Source organism: Scyliorhinus canicula, chromosome 3, assembly GCF_902713615.1.
Source record: "Scyliorhinus canicula chromosome 3, sScyCan1.1, whole genome shotgun sequence".
Classification (NCBI taxonomy): domain Eukaryota; kingdom Metazoa; phylum Chordata; class Chondrichthyes; order Carcharhiniformes; family Scyliorhinidae; genus Scyliorhinus; species Scyliorhinus canicula.
Window position 1 is genome coordinate 40,653,643 of NC_052148.1, and position 25,509 is coordinate 40,679,151.

The 25,509-nt window shown below is 43.9% G+C and overlaps 1 protein-coding gene across 1 annotated transcript in view; it reads right to left on the reverse strand.

Moving 5' to 3' along the window:
* Positions 1-562: 562 nt before the first annotated feature.
* LOC119963924 (stem-loop binding protein) overlaps positions 563-25,509 on the reverse strand; it is a 44,055-nt gene continuing 19,108 nt past the window's right edge. Inside the window, exons 3-8 of the mRNA XM_038793349.1 lie at positions 17,285-17,395; positions 10,079-10,141; positions 8,209-8,343; positions 4,607-4,756; positions 3,528-3,645; positions 563-1,679 (exon numbers count right to left, since the gene is read on the reverse strand). Of these exons, the coding sequence (XP_038649277.1) occupies positions 1,569-1,679; positions 3,528-3,645; positions 4,607-4,756; positions 8,209-8,343; positions 10,079-10,141; positions 17,285-17,395 (688 nt within the window). The 3' untranslated portion in view covers positions 563-1,568. The remainder of the gene's footprint in view (positions 1,680-3,527; positions 3,646-4,606; positions 4,757-8,208; positions 8,344-10,078; positions 10,142-17,284; positions 17,396-25,509) is intronic.

Below are 25,509 nucleotides of genomic sequence, written 5' to 3' on the forward strand. Positions count from 1 at the left end.
CATACGCCAAATATTTAATAACTCAAATGCTTATAACACTTCTAGAACTCTCATCAACTTCAAATGGTAAAAACAAAAGAAACATTTACACTGGCTGAGAGCCATTGATCCCTCTCCATCCAATGTTGTTTGCAATCAGCATTCAACTCACTTTACTTGCCCTTCTTTATTATGCATATCACCTCAGTCATACCAATAGGGAGAAAACAGCGAAATATGGGCTGCACTCAAGAACCCAGATGGGCCACATTGACCCCAGGTTGCCTGCAAAATTTCTAGAATGATTGAATACCTTATGTATATTTCACCTTGGTGTATTTGTATGCTAATGTTGACTGATACAGTAATCTGCAGTTATCCAATTAAGAGATTAATGTAATTTACTACTAACAACGTCTCCTACTCAGCTAGAAAAAGGAGTCAAGGAGTGAGATTTATAATATTAAATATTCTGGATTTATATATTATATATATACAAATGCCAGTGAAGTCACAATATGTATGCAATTTGAAGCAATGAGTTGGTATTTCTTAGTGTAATTAAAACAGTCACAGGCCAATAAATAGGCAATCCAAATTTTATTGTACAGCTGCAGATTTACAAAAAAAACTTAGAAATATTAAAAATGTTGCGTTCAACAATTTATATTTCAAGAGCAAATAATTTCAGATATCTGTAATATCAACTGGCGTCTGGCCACATGCAAGACAAGTTGCTTTAAATACAAAGTAAAAACATTACAAAATTGTGTTTATTACAGTTTTCCATTAGGTAATTAGATTTTGTACCAATGGATTACATTTATGCAGATCTGTTAAATCAAAAACACACGACAGTATTCCTAAAATTCACAGGTGAAACGTTAGCAAGATACAAAAAGTATTAACTTTATTCAATCTCAAAATGGGAGACAGTAGCAATTAGCATTAGCATCAGATATAGCATCTGATTTTGAGGAAGATAATTGACACTGCTCCAGGAATAAAACACTGAAAACATAACTAGTAATCTAGCAACTACAGGACTGAAAGTTCTAGTTTTGCCATTCCCACCAACATATCAACCTATATAGAAATGGAGAAAAGGCTCAAATTCCCCCAACTTCACCCCCAGTCCCCAGAGATGTTCAGAAAGAAACCAAGTTTTGTTTCAAAGCTTGTTAAAGCCAAAGAAACGTCAATTTAAAAAAAAGAGGGACTCATGCCAATCTGGTGCCATAGTTTCTCAAAATAGCATGCCATCCTTATCCTGTTAATTTGTGTTTTTGTGTGGGTGGTGGAAGTCAACACAAGTATTCCAATTTAAGGACAAGGTTTAGTACAGGAGTTTGAACATGGTCTTGTCTCGTCACGTCCATTACATGGAGTTGAAAAAGCATATTTTGGAGGTAGCCAAAAAGCAATTGCATTGATGGATTTGCTGGACTGCACATACAGACAATTCTACAATGTGGCATTCAATGTAGAGGAAAAACAAAACACTAAGCCCCTTTAAAGTTCATGAGATCACCACAACAACTGTAGACCTGTTCCATCAAGGCAAGGTTCTCAACAGCAGACAGCCGCCTTTAGTTTAACCAAGGACTAACTTCATTGGTTTCAGCCAAACAAGCTTGCAAATCAAACTCTTTGTCCACATGAGGATAGACAAACTCTCTGGCTGGAGTGGAGCAAGATATCTAAAGAAAATTGAAATATTAAGACATTAGATTAAATTGTAAATTCTGTCACAGTAACTTCATAGGACAAAATAAAATTTCTCAGTATTATCACAAAAGAACCAAAATTAAGATAACGTTATCCACCATACCAGAGATTGTGATCAAGAAACTTGACTTCTCAAAACGGATGCAAGTCAATAACTGCTTCCTGTCAGTTTATAGAACATAGAACATAGAACAGTACAGCACAGAACAGGCCCTTCGGCCCTCAATGTTGTGCCGAACAATGATCACCCTACTTTAAACCCACGTAACCCGTATACCCGTAACCCAACAATCCCCCATTAACCTTACACTACGGGCAATTTAGCATGGCCAATCCACCTAACCCGCACATCTTTGGACTGTGGGAGGAAACCGGAGCACCCGGAGGAAACCCACGCACACACAGGGAGGACGTGCAGACTCCACACAGACAGTGACCCAGCCGGGAATCGAACCTGGGACCCTGGAGCTGTGAAGCATTGATGCTAACCACCAGGGGCTGGTTTAGCTCACAAGGCTAAATCGCTGGCTTTTAAAGCAGACCAAGCAGGCCAGCAGCACGGTTCGATTCCCGTACCAGCCTCCCCGGACAGGCGCCGGAATGTAGCGACTAGGGGCTTTTCACAGTAACTTCATTGAAGCCTACTCGTGACAATAAGCGATTTTCATTTCATTTCATTTTCATTGCAACGATACCCAAGCCAAAATGGGGGTTTGGGCCTGCGGCTCACCAGTTGTAGAAAGGTAAGAAATCTGTTCCTACACAAGGCCAGTTTGGCAGGTTTTTACGGTATCGGACCAGACCCCAATTTAGGTTTGAAAACTAAACGAGACCCCAACAATTTTTATTTGTAAAACGGTGAGGCAAGGATACTTCACTCAGGAGTGATTCCACTGACAAATAGGGGTCTTTTATGTTAAAACAAACTATTACTAACACAACAGTAACCACATTATCATAGAAAATAGCTTTTGAATCGGCAGTTAAACAATTCTTAAAATTAAAGGAAACACTAACCACTAACTTATACCTTCTCCATCTCCAATTAAGCAAAGCCCATTACAGGTCAAAAGAAACGCAAGTTAGCAAAGAGAGGGATACTTGCTGTACTAATGTGTAGCAATTTCCTTTCAGAAAAGGAGACACTCTTTCAGGCACAACCTGGAAATCCAGCTGCCTGGTCAGACTACAAAACTACAGCCAAAACTGCTTACCAGTATCAGCTCCTCTCATTAATTATCTCATTTCTACCCCACTGTCTCATGACCATCGAAGGCTAAAAACAATCTTTTAAAATTATCTACACTTCAGGAAACCTTCTATAAACAAAATGTCATTAATCCCAAGTCGGTAAACATGTACATGGTTAGAATGGATCATAACAGCAGCTTTTGCATACACACCACCTGCCTGCATGTTAAAAGGAAAAAGTCTCGAATGGGTAAGCAGCACGTTTAATTTTTTTCTTGATACAAGCAAGAGCTAGTGGGCCTACAAATATAAAACTTAATTATCTGGGGAGTTTTGAGAGTAGCCACCAACAGTCCATTTAAGAATACTGGTTAGGCTACAATACTGATCTGGAACCATACTGTTCTCTGTAAATTTGATCAGCATTGTTTGCAAAACTACAAGCAGAGTTGGCAAAAGAGTACAGGATACAAATTCATTAAGAAATCAACAAGAATGTAGAGAAGTCAATCATTTTATTACAGTTAAAATCATATCAATCTATTCCCTACATGCCAACTTTAGAATTGTTAAATACCTCAAATGTACATTTCATCACTACAATAATCCATATTTTTAATGCTGCATACCTGAGGAGATGGTGCACGTGTGTTACTGGGCGTGCATCCTCTCTCATCATGGAGACTTGTGCGACTTCCACTCGAGCTGTTCACAGATTCAGTTTCCATATCAAAATCAAAGTCAGTGCTGAAAAACAGCAAATCTCTTGTTGTTAAAGTTTTTGTTTATGTTAAGAACCCTAATGATGTCAAATGCAAGAGTATCCCAAAACCTAGAAGGGTAACTTGAACATTGGATCTCAGTGGTGTATATTTCCAATTTGAGGGAAGATATGCAAACCAGTCAGAAATAGTCCAGCCTTATTGTAATCAAAAAAATATTTATTAATTTAAAAGAAACTCAACAATGCCCTCTTTCCCAAACAACATCCAATACCATATAACTATGAGCCAAATCCAGCATATAGTTGCCACATACAGGTTATTTTCCAGGTTTGGGAAGACCATCTTCAGTGTGGCAGTTCTTCTCAAGAGTTGTTTTGAAAACACAGCCGCTTTTAACAACTTGTTTTCAAGAGAGCCTGCTTTCTTCAGCTGGGCGTGGCCATGATGATAGATGTCTATCTCCTCTGGTGTACTCGGCTATCCTCCTGCAGTTATACTGTCCTTTCCTTTTTGATGTTATGCACAAATGTATCAAGTAACACGTCAGACCAAGCTTCTAGGATATCGGTGCAAATTATATTCTCTCTCTATGGAACTCACTCACCACTTTGAACACCGATTTCTACATACACCACCATTGTTTTCCCCTAACCACTTTTTACAGCTACACTGATTCGCATATCAAAAACACTCCTTCAGGCAGCTACACTTAGTTTCCCTTTATCTAATCTTTTATTCTATTCCAATTTTAATCTTGATTTTACTCAATTCTTCAATCCTCTCTTTACCCCAGTATCTTAACATTTGCAACTGCTTGAACATTCATTTAATGCTGAACCACCATTCTAACAAACAGTGAAATTTTATTCCTCATTTCACAACAAATAATTCATACTGTCCACATTAACTGCAGAATTAAACTGTACCATCACCCCCAAATGTCTTCCACTCAGTCACATTGATACCCAGAAATTTGAACATACACTGCCTGTAAATCACTGCCTTCTTCTGCTGGCGGATCCCAAGCATGCAGTGCAATTCTCCACAATCTAATTTGCTGGTCCCAAGATCTACGACTGAACTTCTTAAACTTGTTTGGAGTCCTTGGATGAACACCTGGCTTCCGAAGATGTCTGAAAGAAAGAAATCAACACATGTATCCACAGAGTTAATTTGCTTTAAAGTATATCTAGTATCAATGACATGTTGTACATGCATCCAACTAAAATTAACCATCCAGCTAAAATTAAAGAACCACGCAGAACAATGCTTTGTTCATGGTACTGAATTTAATACTACACTAGTTAACTTTAAATTGTTTATATTCAAAAATGATTTTAGATCCATGCCCAGAATCACTCACCCACACATAAACTTGCTTAGTGTGTTCCTAGCCTCCTAGCCTTGACAAATGTTTTCTTTTTGACTACACTCAATCTCTCATTATCCAAGGTTCCCAAAATTTCCCATACTTATCCTTCACCCATACAGGAACGTGTCAGTCCCAAATTCCTACCAACTTACAGTTGAAAGCCTCCCACGTGACAGATGTTGATTTGCCCTTAAAACATCTGCCCCCAATCTACATTCTTCAGTTCCTGCACAATATTGTTGTAATTAGCCCTCCCCCAATTTAGCACCTTCATCCGAGGACTACACTTTATCTTTATCCATCAGAGGGCAGCACGGTGGCGCAGTGGGTTAGCACTGCTGCCTCACGACGCCGAGGTCCCAGGTTCGATCCCGGCTCTGGGTCACTGTCCGTGTGGAGTTTGCACATTCTCCCCGTGTCTGCGTGGGTTTCGCCCCCACAACCCAAAGATGTGCAGGCTAGGTGGATTGGCCACGCTAAATTGCCCCTTAATTGGAAAAAATTAATTGGGTACTCTAAATTTAAAAAAAAAAAATCTTTATCCATCAGTACGTTAAAGCTTACTGAATTGTGGTCACTGTTCCCAAACTGCTCCCCTACTGAAACGTCAACCACTTGGCCGGGATAATTTCCCAATTCCTGCTTCAGTACGGCCCCTGATCTAGTTGGACCATCTACATACCGTTTCAAGCCGCCCTCCTGGATGCTCCTTACAAACTGCCCTATCTACACCCCTAGCGCTAAGTGAATCCCAGTCACTATAGAGGAAGTTAAAATCACCCATCACAGCAACCCTGTTACTTTTACACCTTGCCAAAATCTGCCTACATATCTGTTCCTCCAACTCCTGCAGGCTGTTGGGAGGCCTATAGTAAGCCCCCAACATTGTGACTACACCCTTCCTATTCTGAGCTCTACCCATATTGCCTCGCTGTCTGAGCCCTCCTAGGTGTCCTCCAGCAGTACAGCTGTGATATTCTCAACCAGGAGTGCAACTCTCCCACCCCTTTTACATCCTTCTCTATCCCACCTGAAACATCGGTGTCCTGGAATGTTAAGTTGCCAATCCTATCCTTCCCTTAACTAAGTCTCTGTAATGTTCTAAGGTCAGATAAGCTTCAGATGGTTTCACAGGTCGGCGCAACATCGAGGGCCGAAGGGCCCGTACTGCGCTGTAATGTTCTATGTTCTATCACAGTTCCAAGTACTAATCCAAGCTCCTCTGCCTTACCGGTTACACTTCTCGCATTGAAACACCAGACCTTCGATCAGCAACCATACTCTGCCTGCTCGTCCTCGGAGTCTTACTGGCCCTACTCTCTAGTTCCCCTTCAGTTAATTCAGCTTTGTTTTGATTCTCACCCCCTGCCAAACTAGTTTAAATCTTCCTGTGTGTCACTATCAAACTGCCCAGCCAGAATATTTATATCTGGCCCCCCAACCCAGTTTAGATGCAACCCGTCCTTGTACAGGTCCCACCTGCCCCAGAGGAGATCCCAATGGTCCAGATATCTGAACCCCCACCCTCCTACTGGCTGTTTAGCCAAGTGTTGAGCTGTACTAACTTCCCAGATGGAAGTTACAGAAATACAGTGGAATCATAGAATTTAGTGCGGGAGACCATTCGGCCTATCGAGGCTGCACCGACCCTTGGAAAGAGCACCCACAAGCCCACGCCTCCACCGTATCCCCATAACCCAGTAACACCACCAAACCGTTGGCCACTAAGGGCAATTTAGCATTGCCAATCCACCTAACCTGCACATCTTTGGACTGTGGGAGGAAACCCGAGTACCCCACACAGACAGGGGGAGAAAGTGCAAACTCCACACAGACAATTACCCGAGACCAAAACTGAACCCGGGACCCTGGAGCTATGAGGCTGCAGTGCTAACCACTGTGCCATCCCGCCACCCCAAAGTTAGACAAAAACAATGGAAGTTCCATCAAGTAATTTACAAAGATCAAGCATACTAAGAACATAATGCATTCTATAAATGGTTCCACTGTCTCTCAGAAAATGTCACGGCCTTGTTAGGTTCTTTCCTATAACAGTTATTTCTTCCTTCCCTCTTCAAAAGGTGCATTGAGCGCAACTCTGGCTACTAGAGGGTGAGCTGGAGCCATGTCATCACAAATAAACCAAGAGGTAGGGGAATATTATACAAATATTAGGTGCCTTGTACCATATTTTGCACTTAACCAGTTATAACAAATTATAACTTGAGCAAGGACATCAGTCTTTTACATACAAGGACAGCCAGATCGGTTTCTTGCTGATCTTATTCAGACAGTGTAGACCAGGGGTGGGCAAACTTTTCCGTGCAAGGGCCACATTCAGAAATTCACAATTTTAAAGGGCCGCATAGTATATTAATTAATAGCCCCGGTTGTAACCAATTAGCGTGCGGCATATACCTCAGCGCTTCCCCCGGCGGCATCCTGCCTTTAGCCCTCTTTTTCTCTACTTTTCAAAAATGGCGATTCACCCGGTTATGATTCTGGGCGCCTCATATAGAACATAGAACAGTACAGCACAGAACAGGCCCTTCGACCCTCGATGTTGTGCCGAGCAATGATCACCCTACTCAAGTCAACGTATCCACCCTATACCAGTAACCCAACAGCCCCCTTAACCTTATTAAAAAAAAAAAAAAAATTTTTTTAATTTTTCTTTTTTTTTAATGACTTGATCTTGGTGGGCCGCATAAAGACCTTTGGCGGGCCGCATGCGGCCCGCGGCCCGTAGTTTGCCCACCCCTGGTGTAGACTTTCTGAAAGTGAAAAAGCTTTTATGCTTCCAATGCCAAAATATTTTCAAAATAATAATCTTTATTAGTGTCACAAGTAGGCTTACATGAATACTGCAATTAAGTTACTGTGAAAAGCCCCAAGTCACCCCTAGGTGTTCAGGTACACGGAGGGAGAATTCAGAATGTTCAAATTACCTAACAGTACGTCTTTCAGGACTTGTTGGAGGAAACCAGAACACCCGGAGGAAACCCACGCAGACACGGATAGAACATGCAGACTCCGCACAGACAGTGACCAGAGCCGGGAATCTGGCCGACCCTGGCGCTGTGAAGCAACAGTGCTAATCACGGTGCTCCCAAGGCAGTCAGCTATGATAAATTTTAATTTATTCAATATAGACTTAATTTTCCCCACCCCAAGCCAAGTGTATCGGAGCAAGAATAAAACATGTGATCTTACTTGGGAATTTCCTGAATGAATCGATCATATGCAATGGTATTCTTTCCATAGTTGATTTGCTTCTGTCTTCTCATCAATACCACTTCATCAGTTTCAAGCTCTGAAGGTGCTAATGACTCCCTGGAGCCACTCGAACTGAAATTTAATAATTAGATGTTTAAAGTAATTATCTAATCCTCAATTTCCTAGTGTAGGGGTTAGGGACAATTAAAAATAAACCACACATTCTTTAGTGCATCAAAATGCTCTAGCACCAAGTTACGAGGGACTGTTGCAGATTCAAACTCTCACACCAAAATAAGTATCCAGCACAGCATAATGTAGGACAAATGCACAGGAATAAAGGCACAGGCTGGTGTATAAATAAAGGAGACGAGATAGAAAGCCTTCTCCAAAAAAAGATCAAGCCACCATATAGCCCGCCAACAGCTGGCAATACTGGTGGATATCTGCTGGGACTACCTAGCTGGGCAAAAATTATAACAAGGTGGTAAAATTAGGGATCTGGAATACTTGATGACTGCCGAGATCAGTCTCAAACTCTCGCTCCTCGTCTCTTCCCACGATCACACATTCTCATGGAGACCTTTGTAATGTTAAACAATATCAGACTGTTAAAACTATATAAAAAGGAAAAGCTTGACAAAATGCAAGAGGTTAACTGCAGTACAGTAGTCCCCCGTTATACCGCGCTCCGCAATACCGCGGTTCGCGATATACCGCGGGGGGGCTGATGGACCCCAACTGTCAGTTGTGTCAATTTCAGCGGCCGGCTGATTATTTCAGTGAGAGAGCAGCTTCCCTCTCTGGATCAAAGTGAGCCGGCCGCTGAAATTGACACTGCCCGCTGCTCTCTCCCTCCAATCAGAAACATTAAAACTTAAAAGTTGGATTGGAGGGAGAGAGCAGCCGGCAGTGTCAATTTCAGCGGCCGGCTCACTTTGATCCGGAGAGGGAAGATGCTCTCACTGAAATCAGCCGGCCGCTGAAATTGACACTGCCGAGGGGGGAGGGGGGGAGAGCGGGTGTTGGGGGGGGGGGGGGGGGGGGGGAGAGAAGAGGGGGGGCGGGGAAGAGGGCCCTGCGGGTGTTGGGGGAGAGAGGGGAGGAGGGGGGGGGGGGGGGGAGGGGGCGAGCCAGAGGGTGTGGGGAGGGGGCGAGCGGAGGGTGTGGGGGTACAGGGGGCGAGCTGGACGCTGTGGGGGAGAGCAGGAGGGTGTGGGGGAGAGGGAGCGAGCCGGGGGGTGTGGGGAGGGGGCGAGCCGGAGGATGTGGGGGGAGAGGGGGCGAGCCGGAGGGTGTGGGGGGGGAGCCGTGAGGGTGTTGGGGGGGGAGAGGGGCGAGCCGGAGGGTGTGGGGGGAGAGAGGGGGCGAGCCGGAGGGTGTGGGGGGGAGAGGGGGCAAGCCGGAGGAAAAAAAAGAAATTGACACTGCCGGCTGCTCTCTCCCTCCAATCAAGAACATTAAGCTTAAAGTTGGACTGGAGGGAGAGAGCAGCCGGCAATGTCAATTTCAGCGGCCGGCTGATTTCAGTGAGAGCAGCTTCCCTCTCCGGATCAAAGTGAGCCGCCCGCTGAAATTTTAATTGGATCCACGATGGGGGTTTTAAATTTATTTAAAAATCTATGCTAGCGCTTCCCATTGTGAGTCTACGGGGGTCTGACCTCTCCCCCCGCCCCCCCCGTAGACTCACAATGGGAAGCGCTAGCATAGATTTTTAAATAAATTTAAAACCCCCATCATGGATATCCGCGGCTCGGTTACAACGCGGGTGGCTGTCTTGGACCCCAACACCCGCGTTATAAAGGGGGACTACTGTACTACATTAGCAGCCGTTTATTCATGATTTCTACAAACACTTTGGCTATACCTTTCAGAAGAATAATCCTTTTCATGATCGTTGAAGTCATTTAGTAAAAGCCGTCTTTTGTATCTGAAAGAGAAATGAAATTGAAAACTTGGGTGGATTTTAACAAAGTTGACGATCTGTAGAGGAGGCGGTGTATGTCACTGGACGAGTAATCTAGAAATCCAGGCCATTTCTCTGGGGACCTTGGTTCAAATCCAACCACAGTTGGTGGAATTTAAATTCAATTAACACATCTGGAATGGAAAACTAGTTTCAGCGATGGTGACCATGAAAGTATGATTGATTGTTAAAAATCCATCTGGCTCACATAATGGGGCTGTTTAGCACAGGGCTAATTCGCTGGCTTTGAAAGCAGACCAAGCAGGCCAGCAGCACGGTTCAATTCCCGTAACAGCCTCCCCGAACAGGCGCCGGAATGTAGCGACTAGGGGCTTTTCACAGTAACTTAATTTGAAGCCTACTCGTGACAATAAGCGATTTTCATTTCATAATGTTCTTCAGGGGAAAAACAAATCTGCTTTTCTTATTTGGTTTGGCCTACTTGCAACTCCAGACCCACAGCAATGTGGTTGGCTAGGAACAACCGGTGAAATGACCTAGCAAGCCACTCAGTTCAAGGGCAAAAAATGCTGGCCTCATCATGAAAGATAAATGTAAAAGTCAAATGTTAAAGCTATATACAAATATACTTGCCCAGTAAGAAAAAAAAAAAGCTGTTCACCAATTCAGAATGACACTCCCTTCAGTTAAATATTTTAAAAACTGGGGGGGGGGGGGGTCAAAGGGACACTCAAACCACTGAATGCCAACTCCAAGACTGATAACAAGGCCAGGACTCAGCAATCAACATTAGTGCACGAATCGCAAAAACTAGCATGCACATACAGTAATTAATAGAATTGGATGAAATTTCGTAACAAAATAAGTAGGTTATGCTTCAGTTGTACAGGGCACTAGTGAATCGATATCTGGATTACTGGTCTCTTTTTTTTTTTTAAAGTATGTAAATACACTCAAATTTCAGAAGATTTACTTGACTAATTCAAAGAATGGGCTGGTGATCATATACAAAGAAAGTACAGGTAGGCTAGGCTTGTGTCCACCCTAGAGTAAGAGGCAACATGATTGAAACATATGAAACATACAAAATCCTGAGAGACAGTGCCTCAGTCCTCAGAAATGCACATCCAGTTCCAGGAAGGATCTCTGGACTCCTTCTCATGTTTGGACACCCAAATGTGCATATGGAGGATCTCACAGCCATCCACACGGCCGAGATCCAAGTTGATAGCACATTTATTGGGGTAATTGCCCTCCAGCTTAAGGGTCCGTGCGCAGAGGGGGATTTAGCTACTGCCAGGCAGTTAATACAAGAGTCTTCCAAGAGCATTGTACTCTCCAATCTGCGTTCTATTCTGGTGAGAATGATGCTTCCTTTGGCAATGCAGCCTCTAGAGTGTTCAGCTGCACATGGGACAGGAGGGAGGAAGACTCAGAAAGTAGTGACAGGACAACAGACAGTCATCAGTGACCTACATGATTTCAGGATGATGGGTTTCTTCCATGGATTCAGGATGCCACCAAGCAGCTGCAGCGTACCGAGGGGAAAGAGGGTAAACAGCCAGCAGTCATGGTATATATTTGGTACCAACAACATTAGGTAGAAAGAAGGATGAGCTCCTGAAGGAAGATTTGAAGGAGATTATCAAGCTGAACATCAAAAAAGGTGGTACGAGTTTAGTTCAGGTGCCAGTGAGTATAGAACAAATGGTGGATACAGCAATTGACTGCGTGGCAAGAGAAATTGCAGGGCATTAGGATTTCTGAGACATTGGAACCACTTCTAGGAAAAGTGTGGCTTGCATAGGTTGGGACCTGAAAGCTGGTACCAACATCCTGGTGGGGCAATTTAGAACCATAGAAATGTTATGGCATAGAAAGAGGCCGTCAGCACTTTATGCATGCCTGTGCCAGATAAAGAGAAGAAAGAATAACCAGCCCACCCATTCTAATCCCACCTTCCAACACCATGTCCATTGCCCTGTAGGTTGCAGTATTTAAGGTACCTGGATCTTCACCTGATGAGTTCAGGGTTTCTGCCACCACTGCCAAACCAGACAGGGAATTAGACAAGGAATTAAGAGACAGCCACCAACCTCTGGGTGCAGAGGATTTTTTCCTCATGTCCCCTCTCATTTAAAAATAATAATTTAAGGCTAAGCCAGCAAGTATTGCCTATTCCTAGTTGCCCCCGAGAAGGTGGTTGGGCAGCACGGTAGCATTGTGGATAGCACAATGGCTTCACAGCTCCAGGGTCCCGGGTTCGATTCCGGCTTGGGCCACTGTCTTGTGCGGAGTCTGCACATCCTCCCAGTATGTGCGTGGGTTTCCTCCGGGTGCTCCGGTTTCCTCCCACAGTCCAAAGATGTGCAGGTTAGGTGGATTGGCCATGATAAATTGCCCTTAAGTGTCCAAAATTGGCCTTAGTGTTGGGTGGGGTTACGGGATAGGGTGGAGGTGTTGACCTTGGATAGAATGCTCTTTCCAGGAGCCGGTGCAGACTCGATGGGCCGAACGGCCTCCTTCGGCACTGTAAATTCTATGAACTATGAGCTGCCTTCTTGAACTGCCGCAGTCCCAGAGGAGTAGGTACACCCGCAGTATGAAGGAAGTTCCAGAATTTTGACCCAGCGACAGTGAAGGAACGGCGATATACTTCCAAAGTCGGTACAGAGAGTGACTTGGAAAGGAACCTCCAGCTGGTGGTGTCCCCAGGTACCTATTGTTCTTGTCCATCTAGATAGTAGTGGTCGTGGTTTGGAAGGTGCTGCCTAAGGAATCTTAGTGAGATCCTGTAGTGCATCTTACAGAATTCCTACAGTGCAGGAGGCCATTCTGACCATCGGGTCTGAACCAATCCTTCAAAAGAGCACCCTTTCTAGCCGCACACCCTGTCCTAGCCCCATAACCACACCTTAACCATGGGATACTAAAGGGACAATTTAGCACAGCCAATCCAGAGCAAAGAACAATACAGAACAGGAACAGGCCCTTTGGCCATCCAAGCTTGCACCGATCACATGTCCAATCTAGACCAATTGCCTGTATCCTTCTATACCCAGTCTGTTGATGTGTATATCTAGACAAGTCTTAAAGGTCGCTAACGTATCTGCCTCAACCACCTCACTTGGCAGTGCATTCCAGGCCACCACCACCCTCTGTTAAAAAAACATTTCCACTGAACCTCCCCCCCCACCTTGAACTTGTGCCCCATTATAATTGTAATTTACGCCCTGGGAAAAAGCCTCCCAACTGTTCACCCTATCTATACCCCTCAATTTTGTAAACCTCCGCCAGAACAATCCCAGTTTATTCAATCTTTCCTCATAGCTAATACCCTTCATACCAGGCAACGCCCTGGTAAACCTTTTCTCTACGCTCTCCAAAGCTTCCACGTCCTTCTGGTAGTGTGGTGACCAGAATTGGACACAGTATTCCCAGCGTGTCCTAAACAACGTTCAGTATAACTAACATAATTTGCAAACGTTTATACTCTTATGCCCCGTCCAATGGAGGCAACGTTGGCAGAGTGGCAGAAAACCAAACAGTGGCTAGTTGTTTTTGTCTGAACAAAGGTATACAATGCAACTTCTCCAGAGATTCACTGCTTTTCTGGGCATATAATGACTGTGACTTGTTTGTAGAGAACACAATTTCATAATTTGCAGAAGAAAAAAAAAGAGGACTTGCAAGTATCGAACGGAGGAGGATATTGAAATGGTTAACAGGGCAGAGACAGGCTGATGAAATGTGGTAGATGAAATTTGAAATGCAGAGATGTGAAGTGACACATTTTGGGTAGGAATAATGATGAGGCACAAAATAAAGATATAGAAACAAAGGTTTATGGGCATATGTGCACGAGGTGGCAGAGCAGGCCGAGAAGTGGCTAAAAAAGCATGCTGGATCCTGTGCTTTACGAATAGGAAGAGTACAAAAGCAAGGAGGTTTCATAGAATCTGTAGGTTAGAATAGGAGGCTGCCATTCAGCCCATCAAGTCTACACCGACCCTATCCACCCAAAACTCCACATCACCTTTGGACATGAAGGGTCAATTTAGAATGGCCAAGCCACCTACCCTGCACAACGTTTGGACTAGGGAAGGAAACTGGAGCTCCCAGAGGAAACCCACACAGGCACAGGGAGAATGTGCAAACTCCATACAAACAGATACCCACAGTCGGAATCAAACCCGAGTCCTTGGCGCTGAGAGACAGCAGAGCTAACCATTGTGCCATCATTTTGTGAACTTTACAAACCATTTGTTCAGCCTCAACTGGAGTGTCTCACAAATCTGGACACCACACTTTAGGAAAACTGTGAAGGCACTAGAGAGGGTGCAGACAAGATTTAAGAGTACTGTTCCAGGGAAGAGGTCCTTCAATTACAGGGATAGCTCAGTAGTTGTCTGGGGTTGTTTTCCTTTCAGAAGAGAAGCTTCTAGGGTGATTTACAGGCAGCACGGTAGCATTGTGGATAACACAATCGCTTCACAGCTCCAGGGTCCCAGGTTCAATTCCGGCTTGGGTCACTGTGCGGAGTCTGCACACCCTTTCCGTGTGTGCGTGGGTTTCCTCCGGGTGCAGGTTAGGTGGATTGGCCATGATAAATTGCCTATAGTGTCCAAAATTGCCCTTAGTGTTGAGTGGGGTTACGGGAATAGGGTGGAGGTGTTGACCTTGGGTAGGGTGCTCTTTCCAAGAGTCAGTGCAGACTCGATGGGCTGAATGGCCTCCTTCTGCACTGCAAATTCTATGATTCGATACTGCATTCAAATCATGAGATCTTGACAGAGTAGATAGAAATTATTTCCTTTGACGGGCAGATCAAGAACCAGAGGATGCCAATTTAAAGTTAAATGACAAAAGAACAACAACATGCTGTAAGTGGTTATGATCAGCGTGGTGGAGGCAGATTCAACAGTAGCTTTCAAATGGATTTCAGATAAGCACCCAAAAAAGAAAATAATTGCAGCACTACCGAGAAAAGGAGACACAATGCAATAACAACTCAGTTAGTTCCAAAGAGCCAACAAGGACAGGATGGCCTCCCTCGGTGTTGCAGCCAGTAATTTTGTAAACCCAGTATTTTGTAAACCATTAACTTTTGCCCTGCATTGTTTAGCAGTACAAACTATTATACTTAACAAAATAAATAATGCTAGTACTAGATTCAAAGGAGTCATATAAAGTTGCTAGAAAGAGCAGCAAGCCTGAGGATAGGGAGCAGTTCAGAATTCAGCAAAGGATGACCAGGAGACTGATTATATATAGCGGGTGGGGGGGGGACAAGTTAAAGTTGGAATTAGCTAATAGTTAGCCAGTTGTATTTGTTGCATATTTCATTATAGTTCTGGTCACTAATAAAAAAGTAATTGTGTTTACATTTAGAAACCTGGTGCCCAATTATTGGGCAGCCAAGGGTCAAAGACTTTGGGTATTTTTTGTAAGAATTATTGGTTAATTCCATTGTGTCCCAACACCAGGTCAAGCGGGGCTGGAATTGGCCAGGGTGTCACAAGATAATCCCCCAGATGCCTCTGAAAGCAATGGGTAGATAGTTGGATTCTCTCTTGTTAGAGAGGTCATTGCCTGGCAAGTGCTACCTGCCACTTGTCCTGGTCTTGCTGCACGTGGACACAGATTATTTCAGTATTGAGTAGAGTTATCACACGTGGCACTGAACATGCACACCACGACATCTGACTTATGGAGGGAAGATCATTGATGAAACAGTTGAAGATGGTTGGGGCTCATTGGATGGGCTGGATGGTTGGCACTACACTGACGAACTCCTGCAGTGACATCCCAGAGCAGATATGGTTAACCTCCAACAGCCATCTTCCTTTGTGCTAGATAAGACTCCAACCAGTAAAGATTTTGCTGCTCGATTCCCATCGAGTCCAGTTTTGCCAAGGCCACTTGGAGCTACACTCCATCAAATACTGTCTAAGGTCAAGAGTAGTCTCACCTCTGGAGTTCAGCTCTTTTGTCCAATCAGAGCAGATTGAAAATGCAGGTCATGTATTTCCTCACGAGAGCAATTCAGGATGATGGATCACTATCGTAGGAGCATTTTATAATGGACTTTAAGGATGTGGAAATCCTTGAAGTAATGGAACAGTTAAGTCAAAGGAACCAAGAAGAAGGGAGTCTACGGACAAGGAAACGCCATGGGACCTCCAATAAAAAGCAAAATCCAAGCAAAAAAAAAATCAGTTACCAGTACCCAAAGAGACCATAGCTGCATGTCCCACACAAACCAACGTGTACATAATATTTCTGTAGTAATCCACGGGAGGCAGGAGTTCCGTCACCACACCAATATTTATTTACAATAACGATATTACAGGAGCAGCTACAAACAGTGCTGCTAGCAGTCCAGTCAACTTAAGACTGCTCACAAAGCCTACACAGGTGATTATATGGGCCCCCTCAATGAGCTATCATTGAGGGAGCTCATACTCCAATTGGCCAACCAATAAAGCCAATTGGAGTTCATTACAATTTCCATCCAAATTCACTTCATAAAATCCCTACAATGCAAAAGGCAGCCATTCAGCCCATTTGAGTTTGCATGAACACTCCAAAAGAGCACCCTACTGCCCTATCCCCATAACTTGCACATTTTTGGATACTAAGGGGCAATTAAACACCCACTTGCTCTATCGGTTACATCTAGAACCAGACCTGTAAAGAAAACAATGATGCTAGTACGATTGAAGACAAGATCTCAAATGCTATCTCATGCAGAGTGCCAGCAACAGACAAGAAAATTTGCCACCAACTACACCAAGGTCAGGTATGCTCTATTAGGATACCTACTGTTGCTGAACCTGCTCTATTTAGAAATACTGCAGATTTAGTAACAAGGGAATCAACTATTTTAGAATCCTTTCAAGCAATACTGGAATGCAAGAGAGATACACAACGCAATTTAAACCATCTCTGCACTTCACAAAAATACATAGTTGAACATTTTTAGCTGTTGTATACATGTATTAGTACATAAGAGCCAGACAAGGGCCCACAATAGCAAAGATTAACAAGGCATAGAACCACACACTCTTATACTATACAAGTTGATTAGAAGCATTTTGAGACTCCCTCCACAAATGGTTATTTGCAAAACCAAAGCATACAAACCTCTTCAAATCGCGATAAACAATCTGTCTTGTTTCTTCGTCTTCTACTGCAGTGCCCCAATCTGCAGAAGCACATCTGGGGATCACTCCATCATTTTCTGGTGTTGTGAAACTGGGAGAGATCAATTTAACATGGTTAATTTTAAATGACCAACTCCTTTTTCTTGCAACATGGACCTAGCTGCAAATTACTGATCCATATCTGATGCAGCATTTAGGGAAAAAAAAATATCTCCAATTGAGGCAACTAATCATCAATGCAATTTTTTAAAAATACATTTTATGACAAGAATGGACTTTTACACTCAACATAAATATAAGACATTTTCCAATTTGAGAAAATTAATACCAAGTTAATATGAGCCACTAATCCCATTCCTCTCGGACAGGGGCCAATTTCCCAATTTAGCAGTAATTGCTCATTTTAAGAGGACAATAGAAAAAAATGCCTTCTGCAATGAACTGCGCTACAGCTGATCCCGTAGTGTTAATAATTTATTTAAAAACAGATAATCCATTTTTAATTTCAGAAAAAACTTACTTCAACATGTTTATACAGCACATGTGCAAGCATTGCAAATTGTCACAATATTACAAAATTATTTCCAATAGGTAACCAGTTAAACCACAATGAGTCACATTTGGATGACATGAAATTCTGTTTTATGCTGAAGTTGTCAACCAGCCCTACCATCAGAATAGCAAATCCTGTAGAATGATACCCAAGATGAGCCTTAATTCCATACTGGTAACTCTGAATAGCCAAACTTGTCGAAGCTGGTCATATGACTGTGCCAACCAGAGTGGAGATAGACCACACAAGAGCCAGAAATAATTTGTTACAGTGATCTTCCTATGAAAGGCCTTGCCAAGTGTGCAAGTATGGCTATGGATGTTTTTTGTAGGCTCAGCCTGTTACATAGAGATGCATTCATGCGAGAATGGGGTCTTCTCAGCTATCAACATGAATTGGTGGACAAATTCCCTGGGATTTGACTCTTATACAATTTTGGCTATAAATAAAATTAGTGACTAATCTATGGCTGCCAACATTATGAATTAACACAACAGATACACTTAAATTGCTGTGCGGTAGTGATGAAGTTATTCTTTATGCTCACCAGTATTGCCAAATTAATCTAAAGGTAATCTTAGATTACACATCCTGCAACTCCGTTTGACTTGGGTTGCAATGTTACAGTAACACTTGCATCGATGAAAGGGTATAGCTGGATCTGTTTTAAGCTGGATTCAAAAATCCCTGCAACACATTTATCCCAACTTGGAGACCAAGTTAAGGTGTGCGCCGGATATAATAAACAGCTCGCATTCATTAGCAAATGCTGACACACACAGTTTTTAAAGACACTAATATTTACTTTGCATCTCAACAAGGTCAGCTGCAAAAGCAATGCAGCTTCACATTTTAAAAAATGTTTAAAAGTAGTTTAACCATGAAGCAAAAGTCTCAATATATTAATTGCAGAAAGAGGTCATTACTCAGTAGTTGTGCAAAACATAGTTAGACCATAGTACCATGTGCAATTCTCAAAGCACATCAAAGCAGATTCACCAGGGTGATGCCAGAGATTGGATTCTTTAATTACACAGGAAACTGGAGATAATGTTATTGGTGCCGTGGAAGCAAAGATGACTAGTTGTTCCTTTCAAACCTCAAATATGGAAAACCTATTCCTTCCAACTTTGGGAGTAAATAGCTGACAATATCCACGTAAATTATTAGGTCATGGGTCATTTCTTCTAGAGTGATTGGTTGAGGCAGGCCAAACCACCCTTTCCAACAGAAAATACAGGGCTATGGGGAGGAGACAACGGTTGGATTAATTTTGATCATTCCAGTAGATCCAGTGCAGGCACACACAACTTTACACTACTCTATTCATTAAACAAAAGTCATTAATTTCACATCCAATTGTTTTCAGATAGTCAGAGTTTGCTAGCCCCTCCCCCCACTTTTCAAGCAAAATTCCAACCATTTCAACTATCTTTGAATACAGCTTAAAACAGATCCAGCTATACCCTTTCATTAATGCAAGCATTAGTGACATTGCAACCCAAGTCAAATAGGTTATCTGCTCTTTTATTGTACAAAACCATAACTGCCTTAAAATACATGTAGCTCAAAAAAGCCAACCATTAAACCAAACCCTTGTAAGAGAATAAATTATATTTTTGTCACATACACCTGCATCCTTACTGATTTGCAACCAATTTCCGCAAGCAAAGCATCAAAACTGAGGAAGCAGGATTGTTACAACACAAATAACCCATCAAGTCTGTCCCACTGTTTTTCACCCCCACAGGCCACTTCTCCTGGAACGTTCTTCGATTTCAAGCAATTATAATTTCAAGAGACTAGCTTTGTTCTGCAGTAATTAAAGAATGTCCCATTTTATTTTTCAATCTCCCATTACATTTTGCAATTTTTTGTATATTTCTGCACGTGACATCAGTGGAATAAAAGTTGTTTCAGTTAAATAATCACCCTATCTTCATAACCAGAGTGATTCTTTATAATTTACCACTTTAATAAACAAAGTCCCAATATTTTCATCATTGTAATCCCATCCCCAAATTTTAAATCCAACTGCACCATGTGGTTTGTATTAAAAAAAACAAGTAATTATTCATAGAAATATTGTACTTTCAAAAGATCTGCATTTATTTTCAAATTGTCACAAAGGTGTCTGAGAAGGTAGAGTTAGTCACTGACAGAAATGGCTGCCGGCCGTTTCTCAGGCTTCAATTAAATTACTGTGAAAAGCCCCCAGTCGCCACATTCCGGTGCCTGTTCAGGGAGGCTGGTACGGGAATTGAACCTATGTTCTGCCATGTTCTGCATTACAAGCCAGCTATTTAGTCCAGTGTGCCTGGTCCAAAGACCTCCAGTAAAGGCAAAGAAACATAATTGCTCTCATCATCTAAAAAAAAGACCCTGGGTGTAATTGCCTCCCAGAATGACCAGTGGATTACACAAAGGATGATATTAAGAGCGAGCTGCCAAGGGTTTTCCTGCCTATGCCCGTCTCCAGTAAAGACAAAGAAATATAATGGCCACCTAATCTAAAAAGATCCTTGGGTGTAATTTCCTCCACAGAACGACCATGGCTTACGGGTAAGGCAGATGAACTTAAGAGCTTGGATTAATACTTGGAGCTATGATGTTGTTGCCATTACAGAGACCTGGTTGAGGGAAGGATATGATTGGCAGCTAAACATTCCAGGATTTAGATGTTTCAGGCGGGATAGAGGGGGATGTAACAGGGGTGGCGGAGTTGTGCTACTGGTTAGGGAGAATATCACAGCTGTACTACAGGAGGACACCTCAGAGGGAAGTGAGGCTATATGGGTAAAGATCAGGAATAAGAAGGGTGCAGTCACAATGTTGGGGGTTTACTACAGGCCTCCCAACAGCCAGCAGGAGATAGAGGAGCAGATAGGTAGACAGATTTTGGAAAAGAGTAAAAACAACAGGGTTGTTGTGATGGGAGACTTCAACTTCCCCAATATTGACTGGGACTCACTTAGTGCTAGGGACCTGGACGGGGCAGAGTTTGTAAGGAGCATTCAGGAGGGCTTCTTAAAACAATATGTAGACAGTCCAACTAGGGAAGGGGCTGTACTGGAGCTGGTATTGGGGAATGAGCCCGGCTAGGTGGTAGAAGTTTCAGTAGGGGAGCATTTCAGGAATAGTGACCACAATTCAGTAAGTTTTAAAGTGCTGGTGCACAAGGATAAGAGTGGTCCTAGGGTGAATGTGCTAAATTGGGGGAAGGCTAATTATAACAATATTAGGCGGGAACTGAAGAACCTAGATTGGGGGCGGATGTCTGAGGTTAAATCAACATCAAGTGTCAGTTGAAAGGAATTCAGGACCGGCATGTTCCTGTGAGGAAGAAGGATAAATACAGCAAATTCAGGAACCTTGGATGACGAGAGATATTGTAGGCCTCATAAAAAAGAAAAAGGAGGCATTTGTCAGGGCGAGAAGGCTGGGAACAGACAAAGCCTGTGTGGAATATAAGGAATGGAGGAAGGAACTTAAGCAAGGAGTCAGGAGGGCAAGAAGGGGTCACGAGAACTCATTGGCAAATAGGGTTAAGGAAAATCCCAAGGCTTTTTACACGTACATAAAAAGCAAGAGGGTAGCCAGGGAAAGGGTTGGCCCACTGAAGGATAGGCAAAGGAATCTATGTGTGGAGCCAGACGAAATGGGGGAGGTACTAAATGAATACTTGGCATCAGTATTCACCAAAGAGAAGGAATTGGTGGATGTTGAGTCTGGAGAAGGGCATGTAGATAGCCTGGGTCACATTGAGATCCAGAAAGTCGAGGTGTTGGGCGTCTTGAAAAATATTACGGTAGACAAGTCCCCAGGGCCTGATGGGATCTACCCCAGAATACTGAAGGAGGCTAGAGAGGAAATTGCTGAGGCCTTGACAAAAAATCTTTGGATCCTCACGGTCTTCAGGTGATGTCCTGGAGGACTGGAGAATAGCCAATGTTGTTCCTTTGTTTAAGAAGGGTAGCAAGGATAATCCAGGGAACTACAGGCCGGTGAGCCTTACGTCAGTGGTAGGGAAATTACTGGAGAGAATTCTTCGAGACAGGATCTACTCCCATTTGGAAGGAAATGGACGTATTAGTGGGAGGCAGCATGGTTTTGTGAAGGGGAGGTCGTGTCTCACTAACTTGATAGAGTTTTTCGAAGAGGTCACAAAGATGATTGATGCAGGTAGGGCTGTGGATGTTGTCTACATGGACTTCAGCGAGGCCTTTGACAAGGTCCCTCATAGTAAACTGGTAGATCGTTTGGAGACTTGGGCAGATGGAGTTTAATCCGGACAAATGTGAGGTAATGCATTTTGGAAGGTCTAATGCAGGTAGGGAATATACAGGGAATGGTAGAACCCTAAAGAGTATTGAAAGTCAGAGAGATCAAGGTGTACAGGTCCACAGGTCACTGAAAGGGGCAACACAGGTGGAGAAGGTAGTCAAGAAGGCATACGGCATGCTTGCCTTCATTGGCTGGGGCATTGAGTATAAGAATTGGCAAGTCATGTTGCAGCTGTCTAGAACCTTAGGCCACACTTGGAATATAGTGTTCAATTCTGGTCGCCACATTACCAGAAGAATGTGGAGGCTTCAGAGAGGGTGCAGAAGAGATTTACCAAATTTATGTTGCCTGGTATGGAGGGCATTAGCTATGAGGAGCGGTTGAATAAACTCGGTTGGTTCTCACTGGAACAAGAGAGGTTGAGGGGCGACCTGATAGAGGTCTACAAAATATGAAGAGCATAGACAGAGTGGATCGTCAGAGGCTTTTCCCCAGGTTAGAGGGGTCAATTACTAGGGGGCATAGGTTTAAGGTGCGAGGGGCAAGGTTTAGGAGTAGATGTACGAGGCAAGTTTTAAAAAAATATATACACACACACACACACACACACACACACAGAGGGTAGTGGGTGCCTGGAACTCGCTGCCGGAGGAGGTGGTGGAAGCAGGGATGATAGTGACATTTAAGGGGCATCTTGACAAATACATAAATAAGATGGGAATAGAGGGATACGGACTTAGGAAGTGTAGAAGATTGTAGTTTAGTCGGGCAGCATGGTCGGCACGGGCTTGGAGGGCCTGTTCCTGTGCTGTACTTTTCTTTGTTGATTCCAGGTCCAGTGGAATACACAAAGGGCATTAAAAGCTAGCTGAGCTGCCCAAGGTTTGCCTACCTGTGCCTGTCCTGCTGGTCTATGTATGCTGTGAGGGAAAGCAACTGGAGGAAAATAAATACCGTGGAAGTCAAACAGCAAGCAAAGGATCACAGCTGGAAAACAACAAATATCTCTTCCAAACTACAGAACACCTGAATCAAGAATCAACTACTCACCTGCAGAAGTCAGCTATACTGGAATCACCTGTAGTGGCTGCAACACTTAAGTCTCACCCAAATCAACACGTGGGGCTGGTCGTAGCAATATCCTTCCAAATAAGTTATGTCTGCAACAGCAATCCTCCGAGGCTTATGACAAGTTGAACACTATTGGCTTTTGTATGCCATTATGTAAGGTTTGGCAGTTTGTTTTCTTTGTTCTTGCCTTAAATGATTTATTCCAATCTTCAGCTCCCATTTGAAATTTACCATTTGGAGGTGTACTCTTCCCAACCATTATCCAGAGTTATAACCCCCACGAGGACAAGCCAATTAGCCTCGTCGAGTATGAGCTTCCCGGCCGAGGATAAAACCCGGCCTTTCCAGAATAGTCATAGAATTTCATTAAATTATCATAGAATTTACAGAGCAGGAGGCCATTCAGCCCATCGAGTCTGCACCGACCCTGGAAAGAGCATCCTACTTAAGCCCTCGTCTTCACCCCAAATCCGTAACCCGCCCTCATCTCCACCCTATACCCATAACCCCACCTAATCTTTTTGATACTAAGGGGCAATTTAGCATGGCCAATCCACCCAACCTGCACATCTTTGGGAGTAATCCAGAGCATCATGTTGTAACCCATGCAGGCATGTGGAGAAGGTGCAAACTCCACACTGACAGTCACCCGAGACCGGAATTGACCCAGGTCCCTGGGGTTTGTGAGGTGGCAGTGCTAACCACCATGCCACCCAGCTGGACTGTTGCTTGTATATACTGTTCCTAAACCTAGGGTTGAAAATAAACCATTTTTAAAAATATTTTTATTCTCCTCGTTTTTCACATTATTCTCCCAAATTTATACCAATAAACAATAATCAGTAACAAATATGTCAATGCCCATATCAATAACAACGATCCCATCCTGCAAACCCGAAACATTAGGACGCGTGTTAACATAAACAAATGACAAAAAGAAATCTGGAATCACCCATAGTCACCATTAACATACAACCCCCTCCCCCCAACACTCCCACCCACAGCCCCCCTCCCCCAAACCCTCCCACAGCCCCCCTCCCCCCAACAACTAATGTTCAATTTTATCCAGTTCTTGAAAGTGCATAATGAATAATGCCCATGAATTGTAGAACCCCTCCATCCTTCCCCCTCAGTTCAAACTTAACCTTCTCAAGAGTCAAGAATGCAAGAGTCAAGAACCCAACAGGTCCCCCCCCCCCCCCCCCCCCCCCCCCGGCACCACACACAGAGTGGAGAGGCTGCTCTCCAACCCATCAGGATCTGCCTTCGGGCGAGCAACGAGGGGAGGGCCACAACATCTGCCTCCCCGCCGTTCCCAACCTTGGCCGGTCCAACACCCCAAATATGGCCTCCCAGGGGCCCGGGTCCAGTTTCACATGCACCATTTAGAAATTACCCTAAAAACCTCCTTCCAGTAATTCTCCAGCTTTGGACAGGACCAAATCATATGAACATGATTAGCATGCCCCCCCCCCCCCCCCATTCACACACATCTCCTACTCCTTCAAAGAATCGGCTCATCCTCGCCCTCGTGAGGTGTGCTCTGTATACCACCTTCAGCTGTATCAGCCCCAACCTCGCGCACGCATTGGAGGCATTCACTCTCCAGAGCGCCTCAAACCAGAACCCCTCCTCCATATCCTCTCCCATATCCTTCCTCCCACTTAGCTTTGATCCCTTCCAGTGGTGCCTTCTCCTCTTCCAAAATTGCTCCGTAAACAGACGACGCTACCCCCTTCTCCAGTCTCCCCGTCATCAGCACCTCCTCCAGCAATGTGGAGGCCGGCTCCACTGGGAAGCTCTGTATCTCCGTTCTGGCAAAATCTCAAACCTGCATGTATCTAAACATTTCCCTCTGCTCCAGCCCATATTCCGCTTCCAGCTTCTTCAATCCTGAAAACCGACCCCCAAGAAACAAATCTTTAGTGTCTTGATCCCCTTCTCCTTCCATTTCGAAAATTTTCATCCCACTTCCCTGGCTCAAATCTGTGCTTCCCCGCATCGGCATTTCCCTTGACCCTGCCCCCAACCCGAAGTGTTGGCGAAACTGCCTCCAAATTCTCAATGAAGCTATTATTACCGGACTCCCTGAGTATTTCCCCAGGCCATCGGGAGCAGCGCTGTTGCTAGTGCTTTCAATCCAGAACCCCTGCACAAACACTCCTCCATTCTGACCCACTGGGAATCAACCCCTCTGATCCCAGCTCCGCACCTTCTCCACATTCGCCGCCCAGTAGTAATACACGAGGTTCGGAAGACCCAAACCCCCTGCCTGTCTTTCCTCTGTAGCAGCACCT